Source organism: Haemorhous mexicanus, chromosome 5, assembly GCF_027477595.1.
Source record: "Haemorhous mexicanus isolate bHaeMex1 chromosome 5, bHaeMex1.pri, whole genome shotgun sequence".
Taxonomy (NCBI): Eukaryota; Metazoa; Chordata; class Aves; order Passeriformes; family Fringillidae; genus Haemorhous; species Haemorhous mexicanus.
The window spans coordinates 8197757-8216237 of NC_082345.1; the positions used below are offsets into that span (position 1 = coordinate 8197757).

The 18481-nt window shown below is 43.9% G+C and overlaps 1 protein-coding gene across 5 annotated transcripts in view; it reads left to right on the forward strand.

Moving 5' to 3' along the window:
• ETV6 (ETS variant transcription factor 6) overlaps positions 1 to 12112 on the forward strand; it is a 128463-nt gene extending 116351 nt beyond the window's left edge. For all 5 annotated transcript variants that reach the window (XM_059845795.1, XM_059845792.1, XM_059845794.1 and 2 more), the window contains 3 exons: positions 1809 to 1951; positions 4262 to 4362; positions 7561 to 12112. In XM_059845795.1, the coding sequence (XP_059701778.1) occupies positions 1809 to 1951; positions 4262 to 4362; positions 7561 to 7666 (350 nt within the window). In that variant the 3' untranslated portion in view covers positions 7667 to 12112. The remainder of the gene's footprint in view (positions 1 to 1808; positions 1952 to 4261; positions 4363 to 7560) is intronic.
• Positions 12113 to 18481: the final 6369 nt, after the last annotated feature.

An 18481-nucleotide genomic window follows, 5' to 3' on the forward strand; every position in this document is an offset into this window, starting at 1 on the left:
CACAGTATTAAAAGGCACAAACCAGAAGAGCAATATAATCTCCCTTGTCTTGAATCATAAATGAAGTCTAGAAAATAAGCTTTTTTTCTCTGTGTGTGTGTGTGTGTGTGTGTGTGTGTGTGTGCATGCAAAAACACTGACAGAAAGGCACTGTAAGAATTGTAAGAATTGTGTTTTGTGAATTTGTGAGAGGGGGAATGCCAGAAATTCAAATGGTAGAATTCGACTTCAGTTTTCAGACCTTTCTGGTCTTTCCCTTAGTCCAGGGAAACTTGTGCCCAGGTTTCATTTTTTAAATTAAAACCTAGAAAAATCCTAAATGGGGATGGACATTTTTCTGTGGAAAATGTTTTTCTATGAAAAATGTTAATGAAAAGAAGGCTTTTCCAAGCAAAAAGTCTTGTCTCTTGCCTTTCACATTTCTCCTCTTGTTGATGTCAGGGATGAGGTGACCATCAGGGTAGGTTTCAGCTAGAATGGGAACCTGTGATTTTTGCCAGATGCCATCTCTTCAAAACAAAATGCTTTATTCTTTGTAGGACTGGCAGGGAGAGAATAAAGCAAGGGCACTGGCAAACTAAACTCTGGTTTTAGAGATAGTACTAGTGTCAGAGATACTCTTTGCAGTTTGGAAGTGGGAAAATAACTTTAAAATCTCTATCCATTTCAGGTGTGCTCACTGAATGTGAGCACATTATTCATATCCTTTCTCAAAAAGTATTTTATATTCCCATGTCATCATGCCCATTATAACACGTGCCAGCCCCAGACAGACACAGGAATAGAAAGATAGGCTGACAAGAATCCATTTTAGCATTTAGAAGCTGGATGTCTTTGGTTGGCAGCCCTTGAACAACTCTAACAAGCCATTTCTCAGAGGCTGCAATTGCTTTCAAAGTGAAATGCAACCCCACAGCCACCTCAGAAATCTGGATAGCTGAGCTGTGAAAACCCTGTTGTTTCTAATAGCAGTAGTATCCCCAGCTCTGTACAATTCACATTCCATATTCCATATTCCCAGTTATTCTGTGCTGCACACACACATTGCAAACAGGAAGTAGGAGCAGCTCAGTTCTTGGCTTCCTCAGTCTCAAGAGACTGCCATGAAACTGAAAAACACTAAACTAAAACTTAAGTGTCTGTTAGACCTTTAATTAGCGACCTAAGGAGTGTTTGCCAAGAGGAAATTTGAATTCAATTATCCAAATAGAAAGTATTTAACCTCTCAATAGCACTCAAGTAATTATAATACTTAGGTGTTGTTTCTTTTCAGGAACCTTAAAAAGTAAAACAAAAAATGAAACTGAAAATGGGAGAAGCTGTCAGTTTTATTTCACATGGAGTCTTCAAAGGAAAGCTGTAATATTGCCCATGCTTTAGACTCACATGTTAGCACAGAAAGGGGCAGCCTCAAGCAGGGAGAGCAGGTTGCAGGATTTGTGATTTCTCCACTAAAACAGCCAGCAACAGCATCAGGGCCAACAGTGTGAGCTTTATGTGCTTCAGTACAACCATAAACACACAACTAAGACCAGCAGGTCACCCCACACAGCTTTTGATGAGATGGAGATGCTCTCTCAGTGTCAGGAGAACTGGGGTGCATCAGAAGAGGCTGTATATTCCAGTCCATTTTGCAAGCATTCTTAAATACCAGCCAAGCCATTTTTATTTCAGGTCACAGCAGCTGTTTCAGCCCTGATCCCAGCTGTCCTTTCACTATACATCCATCCACCCAAAAAGTTTCCAGAATTAATCACAAGGAAAAAAAAAAAGGAAAAGTAATTATTTTCTTGCTTCTCTCTTCACAGACTGTAGGTTGCTTTGGGATTATGTTTATCAGCTGCTTTCTGACAGCCGGTACGAAAATTTCATCCGATGGGAAGATAAGGAATCCAAAATCTTTCGGATAGTGGATCCCAATGGGCTGGCCCGGCTGTGGGGAAACCACAAGGTAAGGGAGCAATGCCATTTTCCTCCTGCAGCACTTTGCCTCTTGTAGCATTACAGGATTCAGTTATAAGCAGGGGGAAAGAAGAAAAGATGGCATATAAATTACTACTGGAAAACTGTAGTCTTTTATTCTGTGTACATTAGAAATACAAAACATCCATCCTGAAGCACTAAAACCTATTCTGCATATAGAGGAGTTGTTGGTTTGGTTTAAAGACCTTTAGTTATAAATGCATGTAATTATAAAATTATAAGGAGTGCAAGAATGAACAATCCTACTCTCTCAAGGCATTTTACCTCTTCTCCAAACCTGATGCTGAGGATATTCTGGTGAGATGTAGTTTACAAGGAGCGAGCTCTGTACTACAGAGCAGGAGCTTTCTGTGCTCCTGTCTGCAGCAACTCCCAGATTCCATAGGCTGCCCAGTGACAGACACCAAATGCTGCAGGATTATGTATTTCCTTCTAAGAGGGCAGGTCCTGGTTTGTTCTCTGGAAAGCCATCACTGATTTTTATACTTTGGGGCCGAGTTACGTATAGATATTTCTGTATATGTAAATAAGTATATTCATATGAATGTATGAATAGTCAGCAAAGAGAAATCATGCTTGACCACTGTGATATTCATCTACAACAAAATGATTGGCTCAGTGGATTCAGGGAGAATGGTGGATATAGCTTATCTTGATTTTAGAAAGGCTTTTTAAACTGTCTCATAACAGCTTCAAAGACAGACTAATTAATGACCTAGACAAGAATTCAGTGAGGTAGATTGAAAACTGGCTGATCTACTGGGCTGCAAAGATGGTGATCAATGGCACAAAATCCTGTCACTAGTCATTTTACCCCAGGGACTGATTCTGGGGGCAGTACTGTATGTCTGTTAATGACCTGGATGATGGGACTGAGTCTCAGACAACACAAAACTAAGAGGAGTAGCTGACACACCTGAGGGTTGTGCTGTCATCTCCATGGTTCTGAACATGCTGGAGATATGGGCTAATGGGAATTTTATTACCAACCTGCACATTAATAATTGGGCCATGCCATCAGGTCTCATGCTGGGTGTCTAAAACTGAAGCTCCTTTAGACTGTTGGCCACTTGGGCAACAGAGTGGCCTTTCAGCATATAAGAAATGGAAGAAGCACAAACAGTATTTCAGGGAGGTTCCCAATGAGGAGTCTAGATTTTGCAGGGAAAACTTTGTCCCTGTCAGTGTTTCATTGCCACAGGAGTTCTTGATGTGGCCTCCCATTGCAGAGTTATTGTAGTCAGGGCAAGCAGAGGGGGTCTGCTCTTACTGGGTGTTTTAGGCAGGTGGGTCAGTCTCCTTTGATAAAGCCAAACTCCTGACATGGAGACTCCCAGAACAAAAACGTGCTTCTCCTGGTTCGGCATTTCTTGCCCATGGCGAGGTGGTTGCTGTACACTCGTGCACACACAGCTCACAGCTTTGCCAGCAGAGTTGTCTGTCTGCTGGGAGTCTCTGCGAGACAGCAACCACTGCTCCTTCATGTAGACATAGCCTAAGGGGCTGATCCTCCTCTTCCAAGTCCTTAATTTGGGGACAGCTCTGCTGCCAGTGCCTATCGCTTCTTCCTTGTGACACTCAGCTTCAGCAGAGCCATCTCCTCTGGGGGCTGAGGAAGGTTTTAATGAATCATCTCACACTTCAGTGTACCTCAGTGCTCTGGCCATGGCCTTTGGGGCCCACAGCTCCCAGAATGAAGGGGAGGATCTGTCACAGAAGGAGATGTGCAACCCAACTGGTTTCTTGGTTTACACCTGTCTAACAAGAGGAGAAACAGGCTATCAGTCCCCACAGTGTTCTGTGAGCATGAACTGGTTAATGCAGGGGAATCCCAGAGGAACAGTGCTCCAAGCAAGGATTGCTGACAGATTCAGCCTATTAGCCACTACTCCAGGCTTTTACAAAAGGTGTTTTCATTAAGAACAGGCCTGTCACATCCCACTTGGCATGAGCATCTCCCTCCACCTAATGTCTCCTCTTGTAGTTAATTACGTCTTTTGTTATCTGTGTTCCAAGAAACTGTAGAAAAGCCTTGCTTGGAATTCTTGTTAAACTCCTTGCTTAAATTGCCCTGTTTGGAAAGAGACCCACAAAATTTAGGTGGTGAGGGCTGTGGAGGCAGAATGGGCCTGCAAACAGCAAAAAATGGTACATGTAATGGACTGTCTTGGTTACTTTAGGTAGCTGTGATAGTTCTGCAACTCATTTTGGGGCTTAGGAAGGTTTTAATAAATCATCTCACCACTTTTTTTTCCTTTTTTTGTTTTGAAAAAAACAGAACAGAACAAATATGACTTACGAGAAAATGTCCAGAGCCCTACGCCACTACTACAAACTAAATATTATCCGGAAGGAGCCAGGACAAAGGCTTTTGTTCAGGTAATTTTCTTTCTTTGCCGTTTCTTTCTATGGACAGTTAGTTTTTGAGGATGGAAGATGGAATTCTGTGTGGGATACCTCATTGCCACAGTTGTAACAAAGGTGAAGATGGCCATACATTTGTAAAAGCTGTATAGAGCTGTATGGAGCAGTGCTTCCCAGCTTTTAAGACAGTCACACCAATTTACAAAAAACACAGGCCTGTCTCAATGATCAGTGGAGACAATAGAAGTCTTTTCACTCCTTTGCTCAGGCTGTGCCTTGTTTAAGACCTTAGATAAATGGGTTCCGTCAAACTGCTGGAACACCTACTCCAAATGGACTTCTCAGACACAGCTGCCTGAGAAAGCTGAGCAGGGATCAGGCATTTCCTCAAGGACATCACAGAAGAGAAGCACTCGATGACCACGTCTTTGGTGCTGCCTTGAAGGAAGAGAGGGAGCTGCAAGAGCTGTTCATAAAACCCACCACAGCTGATTGGATGATACAACCAAGAATTTAGGAAATAGAGCCTGAAACAGCATTAAAGCAGGGAGCTACTTGTACAAACTTGAGTGCAGATGGCACAGAGTGAGAGCACTCCACTCCTCTTCAGACAACACCAGCAAATCCTAGTGCACATCTGACCCTCAGAGCACTGAACTCAGACCAAAGACTGCTTTGCTGTCAGTGGCCTGAATCTAGCAGTGTGTTTGGACATGATAACAATTGGAAGGCAGTCTTGGAATTTGTTTTCTTAAATAGCTAACAGAACTGCATTAGCACTCAAACTCTCTTCACCTGTAAAGGGTTCTCTGGAATGACTTGTTTATGTCAGCTCTTAGAAGGAAACATAGATGTAGGAAGGAGAGAAGGAAAGAAGCAGTCATGGGCAAAATCAAGTGTTCAGTAGTAAATTTTTTTCTGGTGGAAAGTTAAAACAAGGTTGCTCCATCAGTACCAAGGGTACCTGTATCTCTGTGGCCTTGTGTGAAGACTGCATTGCCCTAGGGGAATTCCTGATGCTGAACATTGAATGTGCTTCTCTTGAAGCCTTGCCTTCAGCAGGGGCATACACAAAACAGGAGTCCTTCTCTTCTCAACCAGGCTGCCTGTTTTCTCAAAACTATTGTAGCTTAATGCCCTTGGAGACCTCAGTTGCTCTGTCAGACTTGGCCAATTTGACCAACAGATTCAAAGGTCACCAGAGAGCATAAAATATGAGCTATATAAACTTCAATTCCTTTGGAAACTGGGAAAAAAACCCCAGCAAAACATTTCTTTGCACAATTCCCAATAAAAACTTTTTGATGTTGTTTTCTTAGACCTATTTATATCTCAAGAGAAAAATAACAGCTGCAAAAAATCAAGTTATTAATGTGCCTTTCTTGGCTATTCCTTGCAAACAGAGAAATAATAGGAAATGTGACTTTACGTGCATGCAGTTGTCATCTGCAGATATCTGTATGGAGCTTTAAGATGGAGTCAAAAGGATTTCTAATAGGTTAGCTGGGTGTCTTTTGCAACAAAATAGGTCACCAATAGTGTGTCTTAATTTTCATGCAGTTCTGGGTTGGGTTGTTTTTTGTTTGGTTTTGTTTTTAATGTAACCAAATGCTATTAGAAATGCTCACACTGTGGTTTCCTTGACGTGGCTTAAAGCACAGACCAGAAGGAATACCCAAAGTCCTGCGGTGCAGCTCACATCAGCCCATGCCCTACGTGGAAAGGGGAGTGGGTCCCATGGCAGTGGGACCACTCTGTGTTTTGATTTCATTGTCATGCAAGATCAACAGGACAGTCACAGGGTTTAAATCAGGGCACAGTCTGGCCGTGGGCTTTGGTGCAGTGTGTATAGCCAGGCACTGATTCACCACTCCTGCATACAAGTTTTTCACCACTGTAACACTGTTTGTTGCAGCAGCATTTTTCCAGCAGTGACACAGCAGTGAGTCATAGCCCTTTTTTTTCCCCCTAAATGCATATATGCACATGATTTCCAAAATTAGAAGGGATGGCAAAAGGTTAGTTCCAGGCTATGCTGTGTTTGCTGAAAGGCTCTAGCAGTGACCATTCTGAGTCAGTGCTACTAGTGAGGCTCCTGCTGGTTGTTTTTGTTTTCACTGGGGCAAGAATACTGAGCATATCATCAACCTGAAATAAAATCGGCTCTTTCAATTGACACATTTCATACTGCTGCATATTAACCAGTACGTTGTTAATGAAAGACTGAAATTTTGTACCACTTCCAGCATAAACATCTTTCATCCTAATTTCTCCAGAAGTGCTTGGGAGTTGGGAAACTGATTTGTGTTGAAACCAGTGTTTCATCCTTCCTGTGCCACTCTCTCTTCCTACATCATAAAATTGAAAATGAGAAATCAGAGCCTTTCTGTGCTACCTCTCTGCAGTTGTACACAATAGTGTCCTGGCAAAAACCAAGACTGCAGTCTTAAACTGCAGGCTGGTGGATGTCCTTTCTCATTTCCTGCTGCTGCCATGCCTCCCCAGAGGCAGTTTCTGTCTCCAGCACCCTGCAGACTTACTGCCTTGAGACACTGATGCTGGAAGCCATGGCACTCATTACAGAGGATGCTGCCTCACTGCAGTCACACTTTCTACGAGCACACAGGAAGAGACTGTCATTGCTTACAGTTCTCTAGCCCTAAACCTTTTTCCTTCAGGGCTTTTTCCATTCCTGGAACTTGTTTTGAACTGGACCTTGACTTTTTCCCCCCCTCTGTTCCTTTGGTGTTTCATGTTCTTCTCACTCACCTACACGCAAGCCTGCACAAACCAGTAACCCTGTGCCTCCCCACACCTTGCAAGGGCTTGTGCTTTGAAATATGCTGATCATAAACAACTTTCATGTCTCTGTCACCAGACACCACACATGAGTGTACCTGGGCCAAGCTGTCATCTGACATGAAAACAGCAAACAATATGAGGGAGAAGAAATAAATATATTTCTTTGGAAAAATCAGTGGGGTTTGTTCAGATTTGGGCTCTCAAGAAGCCAGGGTAAAGGCCGGTGATTTCTTTGTTTCTTTTCAAGGTTTGGAGGAGGGAAGACACCTAGGGAGAAGCTGGGAAATACCAAGGCTTTGGGAGGATACAGCAAAGATTATCTTAGGAGCTGTAGAGCTCAGGGGTCTCAACAACGTGATGAAGATAAAAGCTGAGACCCCTGAGAAATGCACTTGTTTCTCTGTTTTGCAGGTTCATGAAGACCCCAGACGAGATCATGAGTGGCCGGACAGACCGCCTGGAGCACCTTGAATCCCAGGAACTGGATGAACAAATATACCAAGAAGATGAGTGCTGAAGGAAACAGGTGCAGCACCTCTGTGGGTCCAGGGGAGGAACATCAGCCTGACGGTTGGCACGGTTTGGGAGGGGAAGCAACAGCACAGGAGCAGTACTTGAGGTTGCTGCTTAGCTTGAAGACCACGCAGGACCTGAAGCACCTTAACAAAACAAACTCACCGGCAGAAGTGGTGCTGGCAGGAAAGCCGAGGGGAGAAAGCCTGGACTTATGCACTACTTCACTGTTCCTACAAAGTCTCCCTTGAGTTTTTTCTTTCTTTTTGGTTTGTTTCAGTTTTGGGGTTTTTTTGTCATTTTTTTTCCCTAATAAACATGCAGTTTGACTTTCCTTATCTCACATAGGACAAGACATCAGATTATGCTTCTTCTTTTTTGGTTTTTTGTTTTTGGAAGGCTTTCCTATGGAAATAGAGTGCTCTTATTTTCTGTGCAAGTCTCATGACACAACACTGCATAAACAATAGCAACACAGAAGGGATTTGCTCAAGGCTTCCAGTTTGCTTGGATCAATTTATATGTGCTGCCACTGGGAAATGTGTTGAATACCTGTAGTATTGTCCACAAGGGTCCCAGGATGAGGGAAGAGACGAGAAAGTTGACTCCATGTATCAGCAAGCTAGGTTTATTATTTTATGATAGAAAATATATTAAAACTATACTAAAAGAACAGAAAGAAAAGATTTCATCAGAAGGCTAAGCTAAGAATAGAAAAGGAATGAATAACAAAGGCTTGTCTCTCACCGAGACAGTCTGGACAGGTGAACTGTGATTGGGCATTAATTCCAAACAACCAGATGAGACCAATCACAGATTCCCCCTGTTGCATTCCACAGCAGAAGATAAGAACTGTTTACAGTTTGTTCCTGAGGCCTCTCAGCTTCTCAGGAGGGAAAAATCCTAAGGAAAGGATTTTTCCTAAAACATGTCGGTGACATCTACCAAAAGAATTTCTCACACATACCTGTCAAATGAAGAGGAGACACCCTTCAGATGTAGGCTGGGCTGTCATCCCAGTGTAGCTTGGGCTCACAAAGAGTACTCTGAGTGGCTGTTAATTGCTGGAATATGGACCAAAACCAATCACCTAAGTGCTCCAGAGAGGAGAAAAATAAATGTGACAAACCTCTGCAAGTGACTATCAGTTAACATTTTCCCTCCTTCTAGCAAAGAAGTGGTAAAATGGAGGAGGGGGAAGGGAGGGTGGGGACAAATACATATATATGTGTGTATATATATCTAAAAGTTCCATATATATATATATAAAAATATATATGTAATCCCCCCAGTATATTCACAATGCAGAGTTGTGCATTTCAGTTCAGAGTTTTCTATAAAAAGAAAGACTGAAGCATCTGTAATTACAGAAGGAAGAGGTGTTTCTCATACCTGCTAGCAATTTTGGGGTGAAAGGTGAAGGACTGTTCCTTACATCATAGGGAGAAAGCAAAGGGACTCATCACATGGTTTGTATTACTCAGAAGCCTCTCCAGGATTATTTTGTGCTGCTGGAGAGGTAGATGATTCACCACTCCAAAATCTGATGTTAGAGAACTAGAGACCAAATAGCTATACTTATATCTTGTAATTGATTTTGGCTTTGTTTTGGGATTTGGTTGTTTTTTTTATGCCTCCCACTGCCCTCCCCCATCCTACAGCTCTGCCATCAAGGAAGCTTGTCCCAGCTTGCCTGTTTTTAACATGATTTAAGAGAAGAGAAAAACAAACCCTACAGCTGTGTTGCTTTCTTGGTATGGGGTCTTGTTCTGGTTGCAAGGTGCCTCCATTTGGTTTGCTGCACTGAGGGTGCTTGGCATGAGGCAAAGAGCTATGCCTAGTTTGGTCACAGAAAGCTCAGCAGTCCTTGATGCCCAAACAAGAGAAACTGCTGGCCTGTTTAATTTCACAGCTTGGACCACCAGGACAGGAATGTCTGTGGTGTCCAGTGATCCATCAGCAGGGGTCCTTTGAATGGAAGGAAGATCTAGCATCAAAATGATGCTTGCAGAGGGAGAAGGTTTATAGGAAAACTGCAGGAATCACATGGTGCCTGAAAGAAAGCACGTCCACAGCAGTGCATTAAAAGCAGAAAGCCTCTTTAATGGAAACATAAAAGAAACTAGATCTGGAAAAAAATCAAAAGGCTAATCTAATCCATTTCAACCAAAAAACAAGGTACATTCCCATGATAGAGCTTTTATCAGCTATTAAACCAACACGACATTTGCTCTTTCCACGTACTTAACAAGAGGGTTAATCTATCCAGGGAAAAATGGCACTCTGCAATGAACAGTGTCCCCTGTGTTTAAACAGAGATAGGCCAATCTCACCAAAGACTTAATATTGAGTCACGGGTCGTAGAAGGAACAGCTTTGTTAAGGGTGTAGATAAGCATCGTACAACAAGGAGAGATTTTTCTGAGCCAGTATCTGATGAGGAATGACAGGGTGTACATTTCTCCCTGAGCTTTTCCCAGCCATGTTTTTCTATAAAATCACAGTCAGTAAGTTACAAGTCCCAGCACACCATGTACTTGATCTGCTCTGCCTCAGAATAATGGACATTGGAGAGTTTTTTAGCAATGTGTCACCTGTCTCTGGCGTGACTCTGAAGTCCTTGGAGCTCATGAGGCGTGAGATTGGGAGACACTGTGAAACTTCAGTAGTGACAGATCTGAAATCCAAGGTCCCTTGAGAGCAAGGGCCCAAGGAGTTACTCTGTCACATTGCTCAAGGGCCCCCAAGTTGCAGCCAGGTCTCAGGAGCTGGAATGAAGTGGTGAATTTGACAGATGGAGTGTGATCAGAAGTACCAATGTAAAGAAAGGCTCTAGCTGGATCCTTGCGTTTCCAGTGGTAAAAAGAGAACGTTTTTGCAGAGGATGATTCATTCTCTCTACTGCTGTGGTCTAGACAACTGCATACCTGCATTATTTTCTTCAGCCTGCTGTTACAAGATGGTGAGGGACCAAAAAAATAGAGACTTTCTGCATAAAGTGCTCTGATGAGTCACAGCTTTTTGTCATGGCCAAGGTGCACACTGCAGAATACAGAGAACCAGAGACAATCCACCCATTTCCTCACCATTATCTACCAAATTAAGTCCATCCTCAGCACTGGGTAAGACAGGAAAATCACACATTGTCCAGTAGGGAAGCTTCATCGTAGAAATGTTCACCTTTACAAAGAAATGCAATCACTTCTACTTGCACAATCTAAGTCAAAGGGAAAAAAATGTTTGTGGCTGTTGGAAACTTCCCAGTTCACACACAAAGGACATCTTAAGACAATGTCATCACAGCCACAGAGAAGGAGTTCTCTCAAGGCTGATGCTATTTGGAATGAAAGTAGCCTTTGACCTTGGAACAGACCAGTCCCACAGAGGCCCTTCCTGTCTCCTGACAGGTCTCCAGGTGCCAAAGGGAATGGTGTGGTTGACACTGGAGCTGCCAGGACTGCAGGGCCTTGGGGCCTCTTGTGGGAACTGCAGGATTTGAACTGCTCTTGGGGTCTTTGAAGTGAGTTTATTAGGTATGACTAAAAATAAAAAAGCAGTGGCAGGCTAGAGCAGCTGCAGGAGGGAGATTCCCATTGACCTCACTTCCACTAGCAGATCCATGGGAATGCAAAGACAGCATTAACATCCTGAGCCATAGGAATGTGTCGCTGCCTGCCAGGGCTAGCAAAGGTAACACTGTCTTTCCACCAACACTGACACCTGCCTTCCTCCCCTCCCCCAGTTTCTGATTTCCCAGTGTAGAATTTGCCAGCAGCAAAACAGCCAAACTGTCTGCCTTTGCCACCAGAGCAAGTGGGGAAAGGGAGAAAGCATTTCATCCTTGAAGACACACAAAAGTCACTTGGACATGGTCCTGGGCAACTGTGCCTGGTTGGTCCTGCCTGACCAGAGGGGGTTTGACCAGATCCCTGCCAACCTCAGCACCCAGCAAAGGTTCTGAGTGGTTAAGTGGTTATGCAAAGGTTAAGTGGGACCTTCATTGTCATCAACTTGCTACAAGCCTCAACAAGCCACAGGTCAGTCAGGCAGGACATGCTGCAGTTCCACAGCAGAATATTTTCTTGATTAAAGTTTGAAACCTGTTGACTGCCTCTCCATCCAGAGAACACTACTGGGGCCCTTTCTGTGAACACTAAGTTGCTGCCATCCTCCCCATGTTTCAAACTCCACATTATGCATTCTCCAGATTTTTTTTGTCAGACTGCAACTGTACGTGAATCCAGAGTTTGAGGTCTTTTTTTAAAAAAAATAAAATTCTAGTGTTTTTATTGATGATGGCTTTTGTTTTTTTAAGGTGTGGGGCTAAGGGACTGAATCAAATGAATGTAACAAAACAAAAACAAGCCTATTCTCAGGGCCAGTGAGTTGCAAATAATTTTTAAAATGCTTGTAATTACATCATCTCAATAAAAAAATTTAATATAAAAGCAGGAATGCCAAATTTGTTGGTGCAATCATTGCTACAAGGCTATTTCTTTTTAAGAGCCATGGTACCTAAGAGTATAGTACAGAGCAGCTGTTTTCAGTCAGGAAATGAAACCTGCAGGCTCCCCCTGCCCAAACACATATGAGCAGTGCCTTGATCTTCCCTGGGAAGTGTTGTTCAGAAAAGTCAAGGCTGTCCCTTGAAATATTTACTTTGCTGTCTCTCTTGAGAGATAAGCCAAGTACCCCTATAATGACTGGATGTGTGTACCTGGTTCTTCTTCCTTCTCTGGGAGTGGACGTAGAAGAAAAAAGAAAAACCAAAAATGAGTTGTTGTGATGACTGATTCATCTTTTTAGCCCGCTTAACAGGCCAGGTCAAAGACCGGAGAGAAAGAGGTTTTAAAGAATATTCATCTTTACAAACCAGTCTAGAAACCCAGCCCCTCTCTTCCAGCATAGCAGACTGTATTTTCAAGTGGTCATCCCTAACCAGGAGGTGAGGGGAGAGCAAGATGAGGCGGCACAAACTGCTCCCTGCTGTCCCTGTCTCCTGCATGGTGGGGTTCCTGCTGCTTTTGACGGTGTGAGGCCTCTGGAGGGTTTTTGAACATCCCTGCTCCGGAGATGCCACCAAAAGCCACACCAAACAAACACATCCTTGCTCCAGAGAGGTGCCACCAAATGCCATGGCAAATAAACAAACACATCCCTTCCCCAGGAAGGTGCCACCAAATGCCACAGCAAACAAACAAACACAGCCCTGCTTGAGAGAGGTGCCACCAAATGCCACAGCAAACACATCCTGTCAGCATCACACAGAGCCCACAGCCAGTGCTCTCTGGTGGGAGCCACTCAGTCACAGAATAGTTTGGGTTGGAAGGGATCTTAAAGCTGATCTCATTCCTCCCCTGCCATTGACAGGAACATTTTTCCCTATCCCAGGTTGCACCAGGCTCTGTCCACCGTGGCCTTGGACACTTCCAGGGTGGGAGCAGTTTCTCTGGCATACTGTGCCAGGGTCTCACCATCCTCACAGGGGAGAATTTCTTGCTAGTATCTAATAAAAACCTATGCTCCTTATGCTTGAAGTCACTCCATCTGGTCCCATCACCTCCATGCCCTTGTAAAAACTTGAACTTTCATGTAGGATTCCTTCAGATAAAATCAAGTCTTTTTAAGGTCTCCCTGAAGCCTCCTCCAGGCTGAACAACCCCACTCTCATCCTGTCCTCTTAGGAGAGATGCTCCAGCCCTCTGATCATCTTTGTGGCCCTCCTCTGATCTCATTCAACAGATCCATATCTTCATGGCAGGTTAAAGTGTTTGGATCCCATCTACAGCTCAGGATGACCCATCACAATCTGGCTGATGTGCGACTCAGCTGCTCCTTGCTCAGTATTTGTTTATTTTTTGTTTCCTTTCACTGGTGTCTTTAAAATACAAACAGTAAGCAGTAAGCAAACCCCTTTTTGAGCCAAGACATCAAGCAAGAAGGAAACAAGGTGTGTTCCACCATAATTCAGTCCCTTAAGGCCATTTTCCTTTAATTTTAGAAGAGGAAATAGATGTATCCTACACCTTGGCACAGCTTTCTTTTGCACTCTGAACAATAGCAAATGCTGCAGGTCAAAGGCAGAGTGGAAGAAGTGGTTTTGGCTATTGCTCCAGTGAGGATTGGTCTCAGTTCAAGAACTAGACTTGAGTTCAGAGAACATCCTTTGGATGCTCTGGGACAGAAGAGGTACACCAGTGCATGTTCAGCGTATCTTCCTTCCCATTTTCAAAACTGACTGAGCTGCAAAGGGAAGCTCCCAGGCCAACACCAGCACAGGGAGCATGGACAATGCAGTGGTTTGCAGACTACAGCTGCCACAAGCATGGTGGTTCACGATTCCTCCATCCAGCTCCCCAGCACTGACCAGGAGAGATTTTGGAAGGGTGTCAAAGAAGACCTCAGTCACTGTCCACACACCCTGAGGACCTACAGAGGCTGCTGACAGCAGCATTTTTTAATTATGCAGGAAGAAAGGTTTTCACTTCTCCCAGATGCGACGCCACCTCTGAGACACAAGCAAACAAGAAAATGCTGACCTCAGTTTGAAACCCAAGCAGCTTCCAAGCAAAGCAGAAAGAGCCACTTAGGAAAGATGTGAGGAGAGAAAGGATGCACTGCCACAGCACAAAGCCCAAAACCAAACGTGCTTCAATAATCATTGAAAGAAAAGGTTGATGTGTCAGTGTAATATTCTAATAGCACATGAACAGGTAGATCTACCACACGTTGGGTCTGTCCATACTGGATTCCCATGAAGCCAGGGGATCTACTGGTTACACTGGGTTCACCACAGGCACACCTTGCTCTGTTCTGCTGCAGCCTCCTCACCAGGCAGAACTGGAAGCAAAGCTAAATTATATCCACCTGATGGGAGAAAAATGCAATTTCATGAGCTACTTCAGAGAAATGTCCCACTGCACATTGCCACCCTGCTGCGCCCAGCAAAGGGGAGGCTGCGGAGGGAGGAAGGGAAGGTTTGCAGCCTGGTTCAAGCTTTCACCACCCCGAGCAGCTCCTAAGAGCTCAACAGAGAGCCAGGTGTGGATGAACTTCCCAGGACCAACTTCCAAAATATTCAAGGACATGAGGTGTGAAGAAATCAATTGCCAGGGAAGCCAGAACTCCAGCACAAAATGTAAGACAGGACTGTGCCAATGGTGAACAAAATCACATCCGTTTCTTCATTCTAGGTGTCCCTATCTGTTTTCCCCAATCAATGGAAAAGTTTTATGTCATTTTGAAGTCAGAGCAGAAAAAGAGGGGCAAGAGCCTGTCTTCCCACCTTCATCCCTCCATACTTTTTCCTCACCTTGTTGCCTTGAAAAAAGGGGAGTGGATGCTCAGCAACCTGAGCTGGGTCCAACAGTGCCAATGTCCCCAGTTAATTAAACAGTCTTTTTCCTCCTCCCCTTTGGCAGTACTGTTGTAAACCGGCTGTAACAGCCCTCATTTGCTCAAAAGGACAGCACTAACAGTGCTTAATGACCATTTCCAGGGGTAGTCATCATAACTCGGGCAACCTGTCTATTACTGACCATCTCTCCACCCCTGGCTAGATGTCCAGTGAAGGGTAAGGCTTAGGTTGTCATTCTGCAGGACACCCATTTCTTGTGATTCTTGGCAGACTAAATGTACAAATGGGAAAGAAAGAATCTGGCAGTTGCTACAGAGAATTGGAGCAGTACACCTGTTTACTTTAGTGTTGTCCATTTGTCAACAAAAGCAAGTGTATGCATCTCCTCCACCCTCAGTGCCAGCACAGGAACCAGGCTGAGATACCAATTTAAAACCAGGCAGACCCTCTTTGTGTGACTGCTGTCACAAACTACAACCAACATTTAGGAGGAAAAAAGGAAAACACAGTGCCCTCCCATAAGACAGTAGAGGTCGTTATGGCCGATACAATCTGTTGTAAAACCTGCAGGGACACATCAATCTCTCTGCCTCCTGCAAACACCTCTGCATAAAGTTTCCCAGCATCTCAAAGTGCTGGAGAACAGCCACAACGGGAAGAATGATAACTGTTCAGGAATTAGAATTGATCTCCTACTGCCTGATAAACACTGTTAGCCTGGGGTTGTTGACTTGAAGCCAAGTTCCGCTAAATGGACAAAGTTTCCAAGTCAACCCTTCCTGGTGTTTGACAAGGTGAAGGGAAGGAACTGAAGACAGCTCAAACAAAGCAGGTATTGTTTCCAGTAGGCTGCAGAAAGATGTGAGTGCATGACCTGTCAGAAGAAAGTGAGGAAAAGAAGCAGAGGGTGCGTAAAAGCTGAGGTAAGCAAAGAGTCAGTTTGGATGATCCAACAAGGAAAGCAGGGAGTGTTCACTGCAGGAAGGGTCAAGGTCAGTAACTTTCACTTGGATCTGAGCAGGCCTCTATTCAAAGCCCTGCAAAATGAGGACTCCACCTCCTCTGTATGAATGGTTAGTCATTTCCTGCATTAAAATGTGTCCCTTTTTCTCCATTTAACTCCATCTTAATTCTGTTTCCAACCATTAGCTTTCACTGTGCTTCTCTTCTCTAACTTCTGTAAACTGTGGTATTCCCACATGGAGATCCTTACTGACTGCAATCAGTGCAACTCTTACTCGTTTTCCCAGATAAGTGTCTTAGGTTGCAATGCAAGATGTAACCAAAAGTATGTATTCTATTAGCATCTGTTAAAACCAGGAGGGGCAGTTTTCTTTGTCTCTTCCACAAGCATCCTCCATCCAGGGGATATCTTCTGTTCAGAGGCCATTGAGTCTCACTGCATGGCTGATAAAATTACATCATTCCACTGTGAGATGCTCCGCCCAGGGGGAGGAGCCAAGCATTTCTACCTGGATAGAATCTGACATTTAGAACACCAGAGACAGCCTTTTCCCACTGGATTCACAGAAGAGCAGCTTTCTTTTCCACTGTATTCCCAGAGGAAGACCAAACCCATCTACACCACCACAGGACCTTCAGAGGAAAACTCCACCCTTCTACAGCTCCAACAGAACCACAGCTGTCACTGCAGGAGGGCTGCAGCCACCATTTAATGGGACTGCTGCCACCACCCTGACCCACAGGGTGTCACGGCCTATTCTGACTCTGTCAGCAGTCTTTTTTTTTGGACTACTGCATTTGTATTTTCATTGTCCTAGTAAAGAACTGTTATTCCTATTCCCATATCTTTGCCTGAGAGCCCCTTAATTTCAAAATTATAATAATTTGGAGGGAGGGGGTTTACATTTTCCATTTCAAGAGAGGCTTCCGCCTTCCTTAGCAGACACCTGTCTTTTCAAACCAAGACAGTAAGCAAGGGAAGAACTGAAGCTCCTTAGTGGCTTCCTGGAGGGGCTGCTCCTGGCCCAGAGAGCTGCAGGACACATCCACACTTGTTTCTTGGGATGCTGACCAGCTCTTTCATGCAGGAAAGGTTCCAGAGAGCACATCAGTCTATTGAGAACTGGCTGATATGAAACAGAATGGGGAAAGGGAGGAACACACATTGAGGTGTCCTTCTGCTCCCATGAGAACCCAGATAACCCAACAATCATGCTTCTTCCAACCCTCCAGCTAGGGTGGGAGGTTTTCTCTCCACTTGGAAATTACCCTGGTGAGATTGCCTGCAAATACAGTAGCAAACACATCAGCAAAAGAGGCTGCCTTTGTCTTTACTTCTTTTCAAAATATTCTCAGTGTTGGTGAATGCTCTTTGGAACATGCTGCCTCACAGATTCTTCCTCCCCAACTCACATTGCAGATCACTCCTAAAATTTCCATGGAAACATCAAGCAAGAATAATTAATGGGCAGACAAATTTCACATGGCCAGGACTTCAGCAAGTACTTAATTCACATAACCTGACCCACCTCTGAAATTTCCTCAACCTTACACAGAACAGGAAGAAAATGGGCCAGAGAGATCTGCCATCCTACAGTAACAATTTCATGCATGAGGTGATACCTTTGCTCTGCTAAAGCCAATGGAAATTAGGGCTCTATAAAGTCTGTGCAAGATAGAGATCTGAGCAGTGTCCATAAAATATATCCTACCCAGAAAAAATTGAGGGTTTACTACAAAAGTAAAACTTAACCCTCACAGCAACCTTCTCAACCAAGTCAATTCCCTCCCTGGAGTGAAAAACACAACAATTTGTTTTGATGGTACTTTGCAGAGACCTGTATTCAGTCTTGACATCCATCAAATCGCAACACAGATGAAATGACTGTACAAAATCAGCCTCAGACCTAAGGCCTCTGAAGGACTGAGGCATCCAGTGTTGTCAAGTCATGTATTTCCCAACTGGAAAAGTTTCAATAGACATAATTTCACAGCAAAAGGCTGTTGTACAAAACAAAGGACCCACCTCAAAAAAACATGCCAAGTCCATCTCAAGACTTAGGAAACTATGGTCCAACTTCCTAAAGGACTGATTAACCTACAGTTTTCATCGAAGTCAACAAAACCCATGGATTTTGCATGGGAAGGGACAGAGGAGAGATGGTCAGTTCCTGCTGAAAAGCCAGCAACAGAACATGGCTACAGGTGTGAGAGCCAACTGCAAAAGGGTAAATGGTTATCCGAGAGAATTCCACAAAGAAGGAAACATTTTTCATTCAGCCATAACTATTTCAGGAAATTATTCGTTTTCCAAATGAAAACATTTTATTTAAATTCAAAACAACTGTTTTTCTCCCAGCTTTTGTTTACAGAAGAGGGAAGTGTTTCAGCTCTGTCCTGTTTCATCCTTCCTCCACAAAATGTCAACCAAGCCTTGTGTCTTGGGTTGGGAAGTCAATTTTCGGAAGAAAAAAAAAAAGAAGCGTTGTGAGGCTTTGCT